Here is a 20,706-nt window from a genome sequence, read left to right as displayed (position 1 = left end):
CTCAGCCTGGGGACTCAAGCTTGCTGATGTGACCCTGTAAAACTAGAATAAGAGAAACCAAGAGACATTCTTCTATTTCCTTCTGCATTAGAGCAAGCCAGACCTTGGTTTAAATCAGTAGTTAGGATAGTTAGTTTAGGATATCTGTGCTTGTGTCTTAATTAGCAATGCTATGTGCATGTGAAGGCCGTGTATGATAGGAAGCTTTGTAGTGCTTTTGGTAAATAGTGCAGTAAAATGGTACATTTTAGCAGCCTGAATATCGACTGTGAGATAAAATGAGTGATGTCAAGCTCTCTCTCAGTACTCTGCATTGTGTATGGTTTCCAGCTCTGGCTATAATATTGAAAAGAAATATGCATGAAGAGGGGTGCAAGAGTGTAGCTGAGACTTCCAAAACTTGCTAATAATAAAATGATTGAATGCTAATGGGAAAATCAATGTGAAAGAATATTTCAGCAGTTGGTATGAGGTTGTGATGGAGACCTCAATTTTTACATGACTAGCCCCACGAGAAATCAGTAAAATAGGATAGCTCAAACAATTGTTTATTTTCCTCAAAAATAGAGGGTGGAAATTTTTTTAAAAGTGCCTAAATAAGCATTGTATATTATTTCAGACAGTAATTGGCTTATTTCACACGTGCCTAAATAAGCCCAGTTCAGTTTCTTCTTTGTACTTTTCTAGAGTAAACAGAAACTACTTCAATAGTTTTAGCAAGGAACTTTATCTCCTGATAAGAGTTTAGGTACACGGATGTCTCCAGAATGCTGTCAGGCTACTTATGCTCCTACATGAGGGCTGTAGTCAGTGTGCACCCCTGAGCAGCAGTGGTCTAGCCAGCTCTGTTAGGAGAGCTAGTTCTCTGTCGTGACAGGCAGTGAAAGTGTAACTGGATCCAGTACCTCTTTGTTAGTGAGCTGAATTTAAAAATGCATGTGTCTTTGTAATTCTACAGTAGGAAATTTTGCTATAGCAAAATTCTTGGTAGCAATAGAAAAATTGCTACAGCAAATTCTTGGTTTGGCTTGGTTTTCTCCCACCTCATCCTGCTTTCTCCATACTATTCTAATTTCCCAAGAACTCTGGTCACTGAGTTGACCAAAATATTTGCTTCCCCCACTGCGGCTAGCAAATACTGGTACATTGGTGTGCATGTGTGTACAGGCAGGGAGAACAGAGAGAACAGGAGTTCAGAGAACGTACCCCGTCACATCCCCTGATCCCCTTACCAAGGAAGCGAAGGCAGTTCAGGCATTGTATGACTAACTTCTGTCTCCCTCAGACCTCAGGTCCGGTGCTGATATTTTAATACTGGATTTGAACCAGCCTAATATTGATTTTCTGCTCTGAGATGACTTGCTTAACATAAAAAATGGGGTTTTTTTCTGGTGATCACTGTTAAAGTGAACAGAATTCCAAATCTGTTTCAGGTGGTTCTTTGATTGTGTGTTTCCTAATGTGAGTAGTTTTGATTAGAAAAATGAATTGGGTTTCCCTCATATTGTGTCTGAAGATGTTATGTGAAATTTCATCATCCTTAGCAGTGGTCTGGTCCTGTCACCTCTTTCACATGCCCACTAGTACGTTTTCTTGCTCTTCTCTCTCACCCATGCTATTCAGAGAAATAAAATTGATCCGTAATAATTTAAATATGGGCATAGGGCTTCTGGTTGTGGGTGTGGGTTTTTTAAGATATTCAAAGGGTTGTCTGAGGCTAGGTATGTCAAGAATCCACCAGTGATAACAAGTTTCCATTGCTGTAGTGAGTTAATAATAGCCTACTTAAGTCAGCAGGCACCAGAATTTTTGCTATGATGATAGAGAAGTACCTTTCTTTGCCCAACGTTAAAAGTAAGTCAGATCTGTAAATGGAACAGGCTAAGAAAGTGGTAGAGCAAGATGAACAACATCTGTTCTTCCAACTTGCTCTTGTAGTTGTAATGTGCTTCAGCACATAATGCATTAATCAGATGTTCATGCACTTCATGAACTAGATAGGGAGGACCTTCAAATCTGCAGCTCAAATAAAGGTGAAACATATTCTTTGCACTAGGTGAAGTCAACTTGTAGCCTATATGCTGTCTCTGAATAGTAGCTGCCAGAGCTGAGCTTTTCTTCATCTGGGAACAAATCAGAATCAAATCAAGGGAAGGATTAATTATCTGGCTGGTTGCAGGAGCCCTTTCCTACTGCTTTATTTCCAGAGGTGGCCACCACTACCTATATTCCCTATATGATGGGGAGGGGACTGGAAGTTGCTTGGGGAGGACAGCCAACAAATCCAGGGTATGTGAACTGTTTTACCTCTGAAAGTGTGCCTCAAGCCTCATTCCTTCCAAAAATAAACTCAGAGTTTATAGGATTGTCTGTTCGTACACCTTGTGTGGCACGTGTAAGGTAAGCCCAGCACTTGTCAGAAATGTGGGCTATGAACTGAACTAATTCTTTCATGTAGAGTAAATCTGGTGAGCCAGGAAGTGCAGAGGTTTTAGCAGCCATGCACAGTGTGTCCCATTGGTCCCTGCAGAAGGGACCAGGAAGGGTGGCCATCCTTGATAGCCACAGAAATTATTTGACCTACTTAAAAAGACTTGGCATCGTTTCTGTTGCGTATTGGTGAGTAGGTATGCTGACTCTACCTTCCTCCTGGTCTTATTTAAGTGAGTGTGTAGGCTTGCAATCTGCACCAACAGTAAGGTTAGAACGATTGCAGGCTGCAGCTAAATCATTGGTGCTGAGGGAGGTGAGGAGGATGCAGACTGCGCAATCGTATCACTGTAGATAAGGAAGGAAAAGTAGGCTGTGTTTAAAAATGTAAGAGATTTGGGATTGGTCTATATGGGTGACTTGGCATAGTTAAATATGGGTTTTGAACGAGGGACCCTGTCAGAAAGCAGCAGGCACTGTATGACCGGTTTGAAAACATTCCAATGTACTTTTGCCATGTGTTTTTTTGGAATCTCTCTTTTGAACAAAGTGGGCATTAGAGTTAAAAATGCTGGCTGAAAAGCCGTAGCTATATTTTCCTTACAGTTATCATCACATGCTCCCTTTCTATCTTTTTTCTTTCATCCAGGGTTATAAGGGGTAAAGAATTATTTTTATCTCCTTTGAAAACTCAGTGGTTTGTCGCTTCTAGATTGGTATACATTTTGAAATACTTGACTGCATCAAAGTGTGAATGGTCTGGGAGCTCATAGAAAATCATTTATAGATTCCTTAGAAGGGCAAAAATTTTTTTAGCTTGGTATTTCATTAGTCAAGAGAATTGCAAATATAAACTACTTTGAAATCAATTTACTTCAGTTTACAACAGTGAAATGAATTTACCTTTTGCTGTTTTTCCTACCAAAATTTCAAATTCTGTTGATGAAAGTTGGGAAATAAAAATTAAAATACATATTTCTCCCTCTCCCCCTTCCTTTCCTGAAGGCATGGTCAGGAACAGCATGCCATCTGCTGTGCTGATACACTGTTATAGAGTCTCTGGTTCTGGCAAGTTTGTTTAATTACTGAATCTGTTACAATTGGACATTTAACTCTAAGGGTGTTTGTTACCTCAGATGAGAGAAAGCCATTTTGGAATGACACCAGCGTGCGTGGATCTTCTGAGATCGACTGATGGCTTGTTCCATTGTGACTTGATATATCTTGAACTGTAGAATCAGTTGTGAGATATTTTCTAGATATATTTTGATACTTTTTTTTATTGCTTGTATGGATAGTATATGCATTTAAAGACTTAATACTTTCAAAAAAGAAAGAGTAATTTTATGACTGGTCTAGCTGCAGAACAGCGTGCACCTTCACATGGGTGTTAAACCAGCAATTTTTAAACATTTATTTAAAAATATGCTGGATTTGCTCTGAATTTCCCACTGAAAGACCTGCATTTCAGTTAAAAGATAACTTTCCCAATAATGTGGGTAAAGTGGATTGAGTTTGCATGTAATAAAAATGTCCAAACAATATTAGGTCTGTGGGTTTTATTCTGGTGCATCAGGATTAAAAATAGTGACTTCAGAATGTTAAATTCTGTATATGAATTTGTTTTTCCCAATTAAATGAATCCACACACGCAATCCCCAAATAACTTAATTTTGTGCTGTGTGATTGTGTGGTGAAAAAATTCTCACAGAAGCAGCGTATTCTCCAAACAGCACATTGAAGTCATTTTAGTCAAGTTGGGGAGAGCTATAAAAATCCCTTTTGACAAATCCCAAGTGCTCTTTGCATCCAGAACTGCACGTGGATGTGGTAAGTTCTGTGGTGCCTGCATTACGTCAGAGAAGAACTTGATGAAACAATAGCTACTCTGTTAGAGACCTGGATTGCTGTGCAAACTGTTTGGAGCAAATCTCCTGAACTGTTTAATAAAGAATAGGATTGTTGAAGGTTTGTTTTCAGCACTAAGGGAGCCATTGATATGAAGAGTCGTATCTTTGCTTGCTGGCTCCTTTGAGGTCTGCTCCTGTGTACAGGAGAATGGACAGAAGGCTTTCTCTGACTGCCCTTTTTCCTTGCCTGCTTCTTCTTGAGCAATATATTTTCAAGAATGTAGCAGTAGTTTCATGAGAGAAGTCTTTCAACCCAGAAAACTAGAGCTGTTTGGTTTCTTATGAGTCAAGTGAAGCCAGGTGAACCGTTCTGCTCAGAACAGGATCTTCAACATAGCAGAGACACCTTTCGTTGCATGATGGGTCTGTCTGCCTCTGCCAGTCAGGTTCTGTTACAAGAAGTGCCTCAAGGGGTTCGGGAAGAAGTAAATGAAATAACTTTTTCTTGTAGATGAGGCTGGTAGTTGTTTCAGAATAATAATGAAGTAATCCTGATGTGCACAGCAGGTAAAATATCCTTGCAAAAATTTTCATTTGTAGTGAATTAAACACCAATTTAAGGTGAATGCATAATCCTTTTCATTTAGAGTGACATACTTCACAGGGGTACATGAAAGCACTCTGTATAAATATCATTTAGCATTGTGATAAGTTGGGCCTTTTTGTCTTTCTAGTATTGCACATATCCATACTTTCCATAGAAGTTACTTTAAAACAACATTGTAAGATTGACTGGTGTTCTAGTTACTGATTCAAGAGCAAAGTTTGAAAGCTTTTTGTGTGTTGTGTATTCTCTGGACAGACAGCATTGTTACTCTTCAGCAGAGAGTCTTTTAAATATAGTTCCTAATACTAGCTGGCCAAATGCTTTGTTTTCTTCCCCCTCCTCTTCCTTTAAAACAAAACAAAAAAAACCCCAACAACCCCAAACAGTAATTATAGAGGTATGTAATTTTAAATTGCAAGGAAAGCAAGTAAATTGAATGTCCGAGTTTTGCTGGAGCCAAGAGTTTAAAACAAATATTAGCAAATATATGGCATCGAACTGCCTACCTTTTTTTTTTTTTTTCCCTCCCATCTGCTTATTTACTTTAAGTTAGCTGAAGTTCTGATAAATGTTTCCTTGGGGAACTGAGTTGTGCTTTGCTAGCATTTTTAATACAAAATTTTAGTTATTTTCTTTGGGAAATGCAGGCATAACTGTCTACATAACTCTTCACCCCATACACAGTGGATTAGTTACTTACCTCATCCTGGGATGCACATTATCAGTATCATTCAGTTAATTTGTAATACGAACAAGTCCAGGTACTTTGCCTAGAGCATGGTTCTTACTGCCTTAGTGGTTCAAAGCCTCTGCTGAAAATCTTTGCAGTGAGAGCTAGCATGTATTTTATTTATGGCACCTCTTCCCCCAAGAAGTTTTATGAATCCTCAACTGCTTGATATGTATTAACTTAATTTGGTATCACATTGATCCTGGCTCTTGGGCTTTATTTGGTTTTATTTCATGCATTGAGTATAAAAGCGATAAGATAATGGTTTATCTGGAGTTTCTGCCTTTCAGCTCTAGCTGAGGGCACCCGGTGCTCATTTGGGGGTTTGCTGGCTGGGCAGGGATCACAGTTCAGCCCCACAGTATAGCACATTTGGCTAATGAAGTGGGCTTCTCACATAAAGAGATCCTCTTGTAAATCCTGAAAAGAGTGTGTGCAGTATGCATCGTTATATAAGAAGCAGTAACTTGTCAGTGGATATTTCCTTGACTAGACAAGCTAAAGGACGTTCTTAGTACAGAATGTCTCTTGGAAGTGTTTTGAAAATTATCTTGTTGGCTGTAAGTGACCTAGACAGATAGGGCTGCTCTACAGCAAAGCTAGCCTGGCTATTCCTGCTGCAGACACTTTTCACTGTATCTTCTTGTTTTCAGACTTGCTGCAACTTTCCATGTATTTTCTTTTGCCCTGGAAACTTAAGCTTTCTGGAAAATCGGAGGTGGTGGGGAAAGAGTATAGAGTCTATTTTTAAATAAAGGACAAATAAAATTGGAAGATTTTTTTCCTCTTGCATGTGTTGAACTGCCATATGGTGTAAGCAAAGATTTGAAAGATGAAATGTAAGATGCCATAGAAAGTGATATGACTTCTAAATTTGAAACTGAGGTCTATGCAATCAGTAATTGAAATCTCTGCTATCAGCCTTCCACAAAAGTCACGGTTTGGAATATTATTCTTTTTAAATCCAGGTCAGTTTCCTGATTCAGCAGGTCAGCTTTATAGAAAAGTTGTCAGCAGAACAGCGTGGTTTGTACACAGTGCTGCAGGTTTGAGAATGATATATTTGGGATGAGTTAAATTTTCGTTTTGTAACAAATATTCTGTAACTTAATAGCCTCAACAGTATACAGTATCACAAATGAGTAGAAAGAATAAACTGGGATCCTTTTGTACATGAACAAATTCATGATTGTCAACACCATATTTGTGCTCATTGAAGGTCATGCAAGTTATTTGAGATCCTGCCAGTTAAGGAAGGCTTCCTTTCTATACAGAAAATAATTCAGACCAAACTTGCTGGAGAAACTGGGGGAATTTCACAATACTTTGATAAGGCTTTGCTATGCCAGTTGCTAGAACTTAGTCATCTTATTTTAATATGTTGAATGAGAAGCTCTTATAAATGCATTCGTGTGAGTTGAAGGGGGGAGAGTGGTAGATGGTTGGTTGGGGTTTTTTTCTGAGACCTGATTTCATACTGTACTTTGCTTCTTTTCACTTGTAACCTGCTATCTACAAATCCTTAAATTATAGTTATTCATGTTAAAAGTTTCATTCTACAAGGAGACTTGCTAAAAATATCCCATCATGAATGTCAGTAAAGATAACATAAGGAATTCCTTGCATCTTGAGCAGGTACACTTAAAAGGATGTGGGATTATTTTGGCATTTACATACGTAGAGGTCGGAAATGCTGTGGTTGGGCACATTGTCTTGAGTTTGTAGTTCAGCAAATACTTGTGTAAGTTTTGTTTCAAATAGCAATTATAATTATTTCAGCACTTATGAAACTGTTATGAAAGGACTTATTTATTGGAAATAGTTCAAAGTATTTCCTTTAATCATGATCCCAGGGTGTGTATATGTCTTCTAGCTTTAGTGAATCAGATCTATGTGCTTTTTGTTTCTTGAAGCTCTTTCAGAAGTACTGAAAAACACAGTTTTGTCTGTTCAGGAATCAGTACAAGCAGGATGAGGTATCTTGCATAACCCTCTAGCTTAAAGACTGAGCAAAAGCCATGTTGACTGATTCGGGACTAATAGAACTTGGGACTAGGAGTTAGTAGCTACTGTAGCACAACTTCTAAAAAATTAAAAGTTACCAGGTTTTTTTGGTGTGCAGATGAAATCCTGCCAACACTGACTGCTAAGAGGTCTTTAATGTGGTGACGTTTTCGTAGACAACTCCCCTGTAGGAAAAAGATAGTGAAGGTAGTTCAGAGTAATATTAATTGTATTAACGTTTTGCTTGTAAGTCTTAATTTATATTTAGCTTGTGAGATTTGAAATGCACAGGAGAGAATCTGAAAAGCTAAGGGTTTCTTTTTTCCTTAAGATGCAAGTTTGAGAACAAATAAAGGAAATGGTTGATACTACTTGTGCTTTTCGCTAAAATCTGACCATATGTTTTGGGGGGAGGGTTCATATTTTCTTCCTCCTTCCCCCACCCCTCCCCTTCTCTTTTTCTTGACTAGCAGTACTACAGAGCTCACTGTATTGAGAGCTCCTGACCGTTGTTGCCTGTAACCATCATGTAAGGTACAACTCCTAAAATACACTAGCAAACCAGATCGCTCCAATCAGTAGAACTTGCCCGATTACTGGAAGCAGAGTTCAAGAGGTGTAGCTGTGTATGCTACGATTAAAAAGCTTTAATGAGAGTAGGAAAATTTTCAAACACAGTCTGATAAACTGCATATTGATTTTTGACTGCTGGCTTCATCTCCTATTTGAAGTTAATGTTTAGCTAATAAGGAAGTGTTTCTTAGAGGCAATTGCTGTAACTAAGTTTTTTCACAGTGTTCTCACGTCATCTTCCTTTTTCTGGTCATCACAGGAACATTATGTAATAATAGTTCTTATTTACGGGGAAGGCAATACTGTGTGTCAGTTCTTCCTTTGAAATGTGACTTTAACCTGGTTTTGGGAAATGTCGGAAATGTCTCTCGCTTACTCTGATCTCTTCTTGGTTTGCTTTTTTCTTCTTTCTTTTCCCCTCTCCTCAACTGAAAACAAGACTAATTTGCAAGTTCTGTATAAAATCTCTTGCAAAAAAGATTAATCAGCCTACAGGAGTGCTTCTGGACAGAGTCTAATTTTACCAAATGAAAAGATCCAAGTATGTTTTAATAACATAGAACCTCTTCCACATAAATAGCATAGCTGTACCCATGCTTTACTGAAAATACTTTGACTGCTGAAGAATAGAGAGAAATCTTTGAGTGGTTAAAACTGCACGTTCTTTAAGATAAAAATTAATCAATGTTTGGCGTTTTTTGTTTTAATTTTCAGATCTGTTAATTATGAAAAGTGGTTGTGCACATCGTGAGCTAGTGTTCCTTGTCCTCAGCTTTGATAACCATAAAACAACATTGCATGGAGCAATTGGCGCAATTACTTGTGGTTTATATGCTTCAGATTTCAATATCTAGGAGGTTATGCCTGTGATAGCTTGCTTCAGGGTGTGGTTTTAGGGAGCTGGCTAAAACATTTAAATATTAAATTATTCTTCTTCATCTTTTTATATTCTGGAGGATCTGCAGAGTTCATATGTAAGTTTAAACTACTGCAATGTTAAAGTAATGATCTATACCAGACCTCAGTCTTAAAAAATGAAGTACAAAAATACATACCCAGATAAACAGTGAGGACACTCAGGTAAGCAGAAAGCAGCTTCCACAACTGGGATTTGTGTCACGAAGGTTAAAGCTTAGTAGGGTTAAAATACTAAGAGAGGAAGAATTTAAAAATTTGGACTACTGACTACATGTATATTTTTACATGTAGTATGATATACATATATAAATGTATGCATATACATATATCAAGTTTATTTTTATAACACTGCTAATCTTCTAATAAACGTAGAGAGGACGTAGAACTTTTTTGAGCCCTGCTCACGTAAGGCACAGGTGTCCTAAGCAACACCTAGCTCCACTGGGGAAAGTGATTTGCTGCTTTATTCTTACCTGAGGACTGAGGAGAAAGCTTCTGCAAGATTAGAGATGAATTTTGGTGACAGCAGAGGAAGAGATCTCTTTCACAAGTCTGTTAAGAGTCACTCATTTCAATCTTCTGCTCCAAAGGAAAAAAACAAACAAACAAAAAACCCCCCAAAACAACCTCCCCCCAAAAAACCCCACAACCCAAAAAAGAGAGAATGAATGTAATAGAATCCTCCTTACTTTCTCCTTTGCAATGGTATTCTGCCCTATGTATAGGGGAAAGAGGTAGGACAGCAGTGGCTAGCTTTGGCTATTTCAGGTGTTTAAAATACTAATTTAAATTTAAAATATATGTTGTGAGTGCTCATTCTGTTGTTTACAGCTCCTTTTCCCTGCCATGATTCTTCCCTGTGGGTTGCGTACCTACCTTTCTCCTACCCTTCTTTCTCTCTTAGGAAGTGCCTGTACTCTGCAACTTTCCATCCTCTTTGGAACAGACTGGTGACCATCTTAATGTGAAGACACAAACTGAAGCAGCAGTTTGTTGATGTCTTGACAGATTCATTGTCAAAGTTCACTAAAAATATTGGAGATCATGATGAATAATGTAGGAAAGATCTGAGTCTGTGAAAGGTTTTGAAAGAGGGTGGGCAGTTAAGGAGTAGTTTTCCAGGGACCTGTATTAAAACTAGATGGTACATTCTTACTTGTAAAAATTTTTCTGTATTATCTTAAACTGATTTTGAAATTGCAGTGAGTGAAAAACCATCTGTTGTTACTGAATCTTTTGTTAGAGCAGATCTGAAAGAAAAATGATCTTGATTTCTTTCAGAGCTTCCATGGACCTCTGTTTAGGTAGCTTTCTCCCCCCTTGTTGTAAAATAGAACAGGTATGAAATTTCTCAGATTTTTCTGAAGGTAAAATGTAAATATAGAACAGGGTGTGCTGTTAGCAACAAACACATTTTACTGTAACCTTAATAAGGATTTAAAGCAACATTGCACAAGATGCAAATTGGCATCCCAAGATTTTTTTGTATTTTTAATTTCTAAAAATCATATCCGAGTTGGTTTACCAGTGTATTGCTGAAACGTGACATAGACATTGTGCATTATGATATTGTTTAGCATGTAATCCTGAGATTATCGTGCGAGATAATGTTAATGGTTATTCAAAGCAACTGAAATGAAATTATGTCCAGCTATTAGCATAAGTAAGCATTTGAAGAAGTAAACATCCTTAATTTCATGTTTTGGAACGTCTTTCAAGTTTAAGCTTAAAACACAGTGTAGAGATGCTAATTAAATTTGTTTATTGAAATGAAAGATTTCCTGATGAAGAGCAAAGGTTATGACCTATTTATTGTTACTAGAAAAGATTGTGTTGTTAGAAAACTTCCTTAGCAGCAATTTCAAGATGAAAATTTTACTTATTAAAGAGGTAAATAGATGAAATTATTGTGATCTCGTGTAGTGCAGTCACTTTTTAAAAATTGTAACTGATTTTACATCTTTATTTGTATATTGCAGATTTTTACCATTTAAATGTTAACTTTGAAAAATACTATTCTGGATTTTAAGGGATTTGTGTAGAAGTTAAATAATGATGTCTCAACTTTTAAGCAGTGAGATACTTTTATAGGGTCATATGGTTTTGTTAGGTTTTGAGTGACAGCAAAACATTAAATGGCAATTTAACTTCTTTATGTTAGACACTACTTACCTTCACCTTTAAATAAAAACAAAACCGCTTCTCATACTCTCATTCTTGTTTCCTTAAAAAGTATATTTCATTGTAGAATTCTGTGATTTCTATTTTATAATACTGTTACGCTTCGTATTTTTCAGTCCCAGAAATCCTGGATAGAAAATACTTTCACGAAGAGGGAGTGTGTTTATATTATACCAAGTTCAAAAGACCCCCACAGGTAAATGAGAAACGATGCAAGAACCCATTGCTGCTCTTTAAAATGATTGAAAAGAGAATGTATAATAGGTTTTTGGACTAATTATCTGTTACCATTACTAAGTGTTACAGGTACAATTTAGGAGTTCCTGCAATGATCGAATTTGGTGTCACAGATTCAATAAAGTGAAATTGAAAATAGAGCCAAATAGATATAAATAGATTCAAAATTTATGTTTTAAAGCATTTTTGTCTTCCCAAACTGTTTACTAATGTCATGAGGGATTTCAGATCAGCTTTTTTTTTTTTTAGCTTCATATATTTGAGAACTGAGAAACCTTTTTTTCCTGAACTTTAGAAAACTTCTTTTTCACTCTTTTCCACAAAAAAAAGTTACAAATATCTTTTGTTGTGTTGGGGCAGAGTAGTATTTTATTAAGTTTAGTTTTAGGCAGAAAAAGAACAAAGTAAATGCTGTTGAATTTTAGTTATTGTAAATAATTCACCACATTCTTTGAAACCATGTGACATTAGAAACTGTTAGAATTTATAGCCGTGATTGTAGAACATGGAAAATTTGCAAATGCAAACAAAGTAATTAGGAAGCTGTTAGAATTTCCACAAGGAACAAAACGATCTTCAACACTTACCTTTTTAGTTTAACCCATTTTAGCATACAATGGACTTTACAATGTTCCTATCAGATTTTGTCCTTCGGTTTCTAAGAATCGCTTACCATTGTTCGTGAATTGCATGTAAATGAATCAGATGTAGACAGGAATATTCGGTATGTTTTGTTGATCTGTACCTTTTAGTATAGATAATTACAATTTAATAACTGTTAGAGTTAAAACTATAGTTCACTATTAAAAATGTAGATGATTAATCGCAGTGTAATTTCTATAGGGGTCAAAATTTAAAAACCGATAATGCTCAAAGTCTGGAAACAGTTTAAGTCTACTGTGGGATATCTGTATTTGTATGCTTTCACATACCAGCTCTTAACCATAATTGGTTTTCAGCTGCATGTGAAAATTATAGAAAATGGTGGTATAAATTTCTCTGCTATGCTAATTTTAAAAGTTAGGAAAACTGATAGCAGGAAAACATGGAAAATGTTTAAGATGGAAGAGGGTAGAAATTATATATAGACTATGTGAAGACACTACTGTATAAGGTTTGTTCAAATATATCTCTTTCTGTACATGAAACTGAAAAATGATCAAATAACCTTCCCACACAGGCAGTTCAACTTAGATGTATATTAGAAAGATCAATTTGTAGAACAGATGCAACAGTGTATAGTTAGAATGAGGCCAAGAAAATGCTGGTTTGTAAATAACTTCTCAGCATCTAGCAAAATGTTTCAGTGAGAGCACTGCAGATAATTCAGTCTGAAATATTCCTGGGCTTCTGATATTGAAGGGTCAAAGCCTAAAAGCCCATCTGAAGTCTCAGGATTGAAGTTTTTGCATGTTCATGCATTTTTAGTTGCCAAGTATACTATAGTTATGTACAATAAAAATAGACAAGTTACCATGTTAAAAATGGGTGAACTTGGGCAGCATGTTTTCCATCTACTGCAGATCGCTTTTGTTCAATAATCTTTGTGTAATTGAATGAAGTGGTGTGAGTGGTTGTGTGTTGTGTCCCCCCCTTAACACAGAACCTGCAGTTTACTCATATCTTTAAATATTTCTTACAGATGCCTTCCAGGATGTCAGATTTGTCAGCAACTTGTCAGGTAAGAGTTCTTTGTAATTACAATATTTATGAATATTTTTGTCCATTAAACAAGCACTTTAATAGGGTTTTAAAAAGTTTTGGTCAATAGTGCGAATGACAAGTCGGTGAAAGGTTAGATATAAACCAAATACAGCTAATGAATAAAGAGCTGTCTGCAATACATAGATCACAGCTTTATAAATGTTATATAAATTATTTGGCTTCAAAGAATGATTCATCTGGCCTCCAACTTGCTATCTCAGTGAGCTTCAATACTTTGAATAATAATTATTGTAATTAATTCTTGCTATAAATATGGCAACAAGGCTTGCTCTGGAAAAGAGTTTTATGTGATATTTAGAATCTTTGCTTTCTAAATCTGATGTATCTGTTATAGATGAAAGAAGTTATTCTCTTTTTTTTTTTCTAATAATAGTAATTACTGAAGTATTCTAAATGATATGGTTGGGTGCAGGTGCTGTTGTGGTCGCTTGGTCAGACAACATGCTTGTTTTACTGCAAGTCTTGCTATGAAATACTCCGATGTGAAGCTGGGTGAAAACTATAATCAGGAAATAGAAGAATGGTCAGTGGAAAAACATACAGAACAGACCTCTACTGATGCTTACGGTGTCATCAACTTTCAAGGTGGCTCTCATTCTTACAGGGCTAAGGCATGTATGATGTTTCTCTTTTTTCTTACTCTAAACATATTGATAGAGGTGGTGTATGCTTCATTCAACTGTTTTGAAATTGAAGGCTGAAAACAATGTCACCCATATTGTGACAAACCAGTACCCTCTTCTATTCTAGTATTTTTTTATTGTGATCTGAATTATTTTCAATTTCCATTTTAAAAAATTTCTTTTTCATAACAAGTTGCTCAGATCTATGAGAATTAGTTGTATTCATGTACAGACTTACCCTCAAATTGCAAATGGTGATAAGAATTTATAGTCGCTTCAGCAAAACATTACATTAAGAATTCAGTGTCACTGTTGCAGGCTTCATAAAAATACAGCTTACTCATCTGTGCTGCTTGCTTCCTACTATTAAAATTTTGTAGCACGTGTTAGGTGACATCTGCTGTCTTAACCTTCTAGTCATCATTTTCAAACTCTGAAAGATAATTTAAAATTATGGACAGATGTGGAATATGCTTCTTTAGTAGACATGGTCAAAATGATTAAAACATAATGGTACTGATCAGAGTAACTAAGATTTTTGGGAGAGGGGCTTAGTTAAAAAAAAGCATACCAATAAATCAGAACTTTGGAAACCAACTCTTAATTCACAGACAACTGGAGATTCTGACTCATTCTCCACAACCATTTTGTAAAAGATTTCTAGTTGTAGAAATAATTTAATGCTTATACAGTTATAAGCTGCAAGGGGTTCTGATACAGCGTGGCTCCTATGGCAAAACCGGAGTGCTTGAGTGAGGGAGCTGTGTTCTTTATGCAGCCAGCAGAGTCCCCAAGGAGAGTCCAGTGCTCTAGGTCATATCATCTCTGTGGAGAGAAGGGCTTTTCACAGAGTTCTTTCATGTTCATAATAGCAATGTATGAGTTCTTTGTATGGTTAGTATAGCTTAAAATTGCTGCAAATCCTTTTCTGGCAGTACAGAAATAGCAAGCTGCCTATACTCATTTCTGCGCTTCTGCAGGGTGCTAGTGGGGTTGCTCAGACCAGTTTATTGGAATAGTGACTGGTTGTAGTTAGAACTTGATTCAAGTAGGGCTTAATTTCTGTGTCATGTCCCCTCCTCTACTGAAAGCTTGTATTAAAGATGCAGCAGTATTTTTAACTGATCATCCATCTGCTTAATGTTCTGCTGTTAAATACATCAAGTTAAAAAGCTGCTAGTTTTGAAGTTTTCTATTAAAGAATGTAGTTTTCCTTCCCACCAGGAATAGGGAAGAAAAAGCAAGCAACTGTCTTTCTGTAAAACTTTTTGCAGGGGACATGCAAGCCTCTCCCCAGTAGATGGCATAACTTTTATAAATATTTCTGGACTTCATCTAATTTACAGACCATCCCGTGCTTTCATGAAACCTTAGTTTTCTAGGTCACTGTGCCAGTAGGATGGAATAACGTAATCTTTCTATAGTCATTCCCTTTCCAAAAACTTGCTTTCAGAGCTGTTAACTGTCTTGTCCTTAATTCTGCAGGATATAAACTTGTTCATTTAATGCATCTACTGCGTTTTGAGAACACAAATTACATTTCCATTGTCAGGAATAGGATAATATATCCTGAAATGCATCCTGGTTCTTTTTTTTACACACTGATCCTGTGATGATTTAAGAACCTTTTAACTCTCTTTCTGTGCCTGCAGTATGTGCGATTGTCGTATGACACTAAGCCTGAAGCTATTCTGCAACTTATGCTTAAAGAATGGCAGATGGAGTTGCCGAAGCTTGTTATATCTGTACATGGGGGCATGCAGAAATTTGAACTTCACCCACGCATCAAACAGTTGCTTGGCAAAGGTCTCATTAAAGCTGCAGTAACAACAGGAGCCTGGATTATAACTGGAGGAGTGAACACAGGTAAAGAAGTACCAATGAATGTGCACAGTTAACTAGACTACAGTTTATAAGAGCTGAAGTTTTAATGGATGCATAGCTTCATCTTAAAGTAAATTTGTGTGCATTTGGTCAAGTGAAATTAAAATAATACGTTTTGAATACGTGTAGTTGGCAGTAGGCTGCTGTATTGTCTTGTAAAGAGATATAACACAAAGGTGGAAGGTTGGGTTTTGGGGGCTTTTTGGGTTTTTGTTTGGGAGGTTGTTTTATTTGTTTTTGAAACTGCAAGAGGTGAAACTAATGCAATTAAACCAAGTACAGTAATGTACTGGAAACTGTTTAGTTCTCACTAGGCAAATGTTTATTTTGTTCAATTACTGATACATAATATCAGTACTTTGTTTCCTTCTAGTAGATGTAGTATGGTGCTTTTTCCTTGGTGTTGTGTCAAATAAGTTCCCAGATCCTTGAAGGCCCAGTTAACTAGTAGAACAGTTGTATTTCTTGATAAGATGTGGCATTCAATATATTGAAATCTGTTCGTGTACAAACAGGTGTTGCAAAACATGTTGGTGATGCTTTAAGAGAACATGCTTCCAGATCATCTCGAAAGATTTGCACTATTGGGATTGCTCCTTGGGGAGTGATTGAAAACAGAAATGACCTTGTTGGAAGAGATGTAAGGATAAATTACCTAATTAAAATAATGATTTACTTATTTTTTGACAAATCTGCTCAAGCGTGTGTTTTCACTTGCTCTGCATCGTTGGAATAATTGCTTTACTATGAGGATACATTCACATCTGAGAGTTATGCAAGATCATCAGTGTAAACAAGTTGCAAAATGCAAATGCGCTAGAGGAGGAGATTGTACTCAAGTACTTAAGCCTTCTTCCCTACCCCTCTGATATTACTGAATCAAGTAACAAAAATGCTAATGTATTACAGAGAATACGCATTTGCATAGGATAAGTTGAAAAAATTTGATGCAGGGTCTTCAATGCTACTTTAGGGGAAAACCAGCCACAGGTTTTCCCTAAAGACATCTTTTCAAAGGATCTTTTCTCTGTTATTCTTCTGAACAGAATCCTTTTGTGATTGTTACCTGCTTTCCTGCACAAAGTTAAGACCTACAGCTGTTGGTGTATCCTGACCCAAGGCATGCTTATATGTGCTTCTTATTAAGCCACCAATTCTTGTGTCTAGACAAAAGGTGAAGTTTCACAGAAACAAATGTGAATCTTTACAAGTAAAGAACGTTGTTGTGTGCTTATACTTAGGTGGTTGCTCCATATCAAACCTTGTTAAACCCATTAAGTAAACTGAACGTCCTAAATAACCTCCATTCCCATTTCATTCTGGTTGATGATGGAACAGTTGGAAAGTATGGAGCAGAAGTTAAATTGCGGAGAGAACTGGAAAAAACAATTAATTTGCAACGGATCCATGCAAGTAAGTAATTCTGATGCCTGAGGGCTGAGTGTTACTATGCTTTAATGAAAAAGATACTTCCACCAAACTCCTGAATGAGAAAACAGAAAAATCAGTCTGTTGTTTCAAGTCTGAATGATTATTTGTAAATTTCAACTGCTGCTTTTTGCCCTGGATATTGTTGGTAGGTTTAAGATTTCTCTGGGACCAGTGAGGAGAGTTCTTTTGAATAAAGTTGTCAATTTTGCTTTGATAAAGCAAATGTCCGTCACTTGAGTTGTTAGTATGTTGTCAGGACTGAGTAGTCTGATTGACTCGTGGTTTTGACACTGATGACTTGCAGTTTCATAATAGGGCAGTTGAGTTTGTAAAACGTCATCTGTGTTTGTGCAAAGAAACTGTGACTTGGCGTGTTCCCAACTATGGAGCAGTTAGGTTTTTTTCTCTTCTAGGAAAGCTTTTGCAATACTCCCTGTCAGTAGAGAGTTTCCGTGTAACTGTGCAAATTGTATGCATGTTGTCATCTTTGGAAACTGTTTGTGGGGAAGGTGGAAGGGGAATTCCCTAAAGAAAAATGTTCACTTTTCTGCATTACTTCAGGAATATGAATATCTATGAATAATCTCTTCTGTTTTGTAGACTGTATTCCATTGTATTTATCAGCTTCTTTGCAGTATTTTCCCCTCAGCCCAAAGTATAAACAGTGCTTGAAGCTGTGCATTAGCACCAGCTTAAATGTCTGGCAGGCAGCATTTTAATTTTTTTTCAATCTAAGGGGGGACACTTGATTTATTAAATGTGTAAAATCAATCTTAGCATTCCTGATATACTTACAACATTGTCTTTTTTATTATTTATTTGCACCTTTATAGGAATTGGCCAGGGTGTGCCTGTGGTGGCACTTGTATTTGAAGGTGGCCCCAATGTCATACTCACGGTTTTAGACTTCCTTCAAGAAAGTCCTCCAGTGCCAGTGGTAGTCTGCGAAGGAACTGGTAGAGCTGCAGATATATTGGCATATGTTCACAAGCAAACAGAGGAAGGAGGGTAAGTCCTATCTAGATATGAACTATCAGTCATGTGCAAATGGCTTTTGAGATCATTCCTGAATGAATTTATACAAGTGCTTTTTCTGTGGAAGGACAAAGGCTAAAAGCAGGGAGTGTAACCTTGCCTGTGATGCAGCTTTCTAGGTTGGCTGCAATAATAGCTCCGGCTAAAGACCAAAACTTATAGTTCTAGTTTCCTCCCACGTACTTTGTACCAGTTGTGCCAAATTCTGTAGCGTATGCTTGCTTGAGCAACACTTACAAAAAGGATAGGAAAGTCTACACACCTGTATCCTAAATTAGGGGAAGCATCTCGTGTTTAACTTCAGTTATGTGCAATGGTTTTGTTACACCATTGTAACTAGAGGACCCAACTGTCACTTTAAATGCTCTGCTTCAGATTTTAACTCGGCCACACTAACTTCAATGATAAATGAGACTGTTAAGGGTGCGCAACAGAGTTTTACTCAACGCAAGTCAGAGCTGACCGGACCTTCCAGACATGTGAGAATAACATAGAGAGTGGTATGTTACCAAACTGCTTGAAGATACTGCTTGACTACATTGAATGGAAATATTTTCATGCAGTTAGCTGTTGCATAGTAGTAACTTTCCTGAAAAGGGATCTGTCCTGGTTTAACCCCAGCTGTTCGCTCACTCCCCCACCAGTGGGATGGGGAAGAGAATCGGAAGGGTAAAAGTGAGACAGCTCGTAGGTTGAGATAAAGACAGTTTAATAGGTAAAGCCTCACATGCAAGCAAAGCAAACCAAGGAATTCATTCACCACTTCCCATCATCAGGCAGGTGTTCAGCCATCTCCAGGAAAGCCGGGCTCCAAACACCATCACTCTGAACATGCTGCCCCTTCCTCCTACTTCCTCCAGCTTTATATGCTGAGCACAACATCATATGGTGTAGAATATCCCTTTGGTCAGTTGGGGTCAGCTGTCCTGGCTGTGTCCTCTCCTAATTCCTTGTGCACCCCCAGCCTACTTGCTGGTAAGGTGGTGTGAGGAGCAGAAAAGGCCTTGGCTGTGTAAGCACTGCTCAGCAGTAGAAAAACATCCCTGTGTAATCAACACTGTTTCCAGCACAGATCCAAAACACAGCCCCGCACCAGCTACTATGAAGAAATTTAACTCTACCTCAGCCAAAACCAGCACAGGATCAGAAAGAGTTTCTATATTGTTTCTTTGAGTAGTCTTAAAGCTGGGCTTTTTACACGTTTCTGTTTAGTGTAGAAAAAAGTTGTCTGTTTTAAGCAGAGTTTCAAATAATAAAAGGGATGTGCTTAGGCTCCACAATACTTAGTGATTTCTACTTAGTTGTGAGACTTGCATAAATCCTTAAACATATTGGGTCCTTGTTACAGGGGTTGCCTTGGAACCAGAAGGCAGGGATCTAATGTAGCAGTAAACCAAACAGCTTTGTCCATAGTAAGATCAGAAGCAGGTCATATTCATCAGAGGAGTGAGTACTTGATATTTTGTGTCAATATCTTTTAGTTGTGAGTATCACAGAACTGGGTATGGGAAGGAAGGGCAAAGAAGCTGAGTTACTTCTTTGAGGTAGTAGTAGAAAGTTGTAGATTGAGCAACTTATGTTTGTGTCTAAAGGTTACCCAAGGTTTTGCCACTGAACCAGTAATAAGCTTATAGATATCAGGACTTTGCATGGACATGTTGCAACTAGTTGCATGTGGTGGTGTTCTTACTGTTCATGTATAACAGTGTGTTTTCCTGTTTGTTTGTTTGTTTGTTTGTTGCAATCTCAGGAATGTTCCTGAGGGTGCTGAGCCTGAAATCATTTCAACCATCAAGAAGACATTTAACTTTGGTCAGAGTGAAGCAGTTCACTTGTTTCAGACACTGCTGGAATGCATGAAAAAAAAAGAACTTGTAAGTAGATCTTGCCATATATATATATATATATATATATATATATATATATATATATATAAAATTTTTTTTTGTGCAAGGTGCATGCATTTGTGGGTATAATATTAAGTTGTATTTCAGTGTTATGTATGATCAAGAGTAATTAAGAAAATCCTTTCTGGACATAGTGGATCTTCCAGTTATAGAAGATAGACAAATACAGTTTTCATGTATACTTTTGTCTCATGGCTAAGAGAGATTTAATTCTTGACATTATTGCTGGCAGTCTAAGTTTGTTGTTTCCAAGCCTGTTTCTTTTCATATGACAGGATTCTGGTTTGTTTGTCTTGTTTATAGTGTGTATGGATTTTGTATTTGGGCTGCTGTCCTCCTTTTTTTTTTTTTTTTTTTTTTTTTTTTTTTTTCCCCTTGCTTTGATTTTTGGAAACCTTGGGACTTTTTTTTGCAGACACCCCCCCCCCCCTTTTTATGTATCTTTTAATTATGTCTGCACTGTGACTGCTAACTTAAAGCAAAAGCACTTTATAGAGCTTTATACGTAGCCTGAGTTCAGGTACTGGTTTTCATTTGGACATCATGTTGTGCTGTTTTGAGGTTTGAAATT

The 20,706-nt window shown here is 37.1% G+C and overlaps 1 protein-coding gene across 1 annotated transcript in view; it reads left to right on the top strand.

Moving 5' to 3' along the window:
* Positions 1 to 20,706, top strand: part of TRPM7 (transient receptor potential cation channel subfamily M member 7) — a 58,802-nt gene that overhangs the window by 10,839 nt on the left and 27,257 nt on the right. The window contains exons 2-9 of the mRNA XM_030498149.1: positions 11,410 to 11,489; positions 13,173 to 13,211; positions 13,668 to 13,866; positions 15,531 to 15,744; positions 16,278 to 16,402; positions 17,004 to 17,175; positions 18,027 to 18,201; positions 19,979 to 20,102. Coding sequence (XP_030354009.1) covers positions 11,410 to 11,489; positions 13,173 to 13,211; positions 13,668 to 13,866; positions 15,531 to 15,744; positions 16,278 to 16,402; positions 17,004 to 17,175; positions 18,027 to 18,201; positions 19,979 to 20,102 — 1,128 coding nt within the window. The remainder of the gene's footprint in view (positions 1 to 11,409; positions 11,490 to 13,172; positions 13,212 to 13,667; positions 13,867 to 15,530; positions 15,745 to 16,277; positions 16,403 to 17,003; positions 17,176 to 18,026; positions 18,202 to 19,978; positions 20,103 to 20,706) is intronic.

Source organism: Strigops habroptila, chromosome 9, assembly GCF_004027225.2.
Source record: "Strigops habroptila isolate Jane chromosome 9, bStrHab1.2.pri, whole genome shotgun sequence".
In the NCBI taxonomy this organism is placed as follows: Eukaryota; Metazoa; Chordata; class Aves; order Psittaciformes; family Psittacidae; genus Strigops; species Strigops habroptila.
The sequence above is the reverse complement of the archived record's forward strand: the minus strand, read 5'-3'. Positions and strand labels throughout refer to the sequence as shown.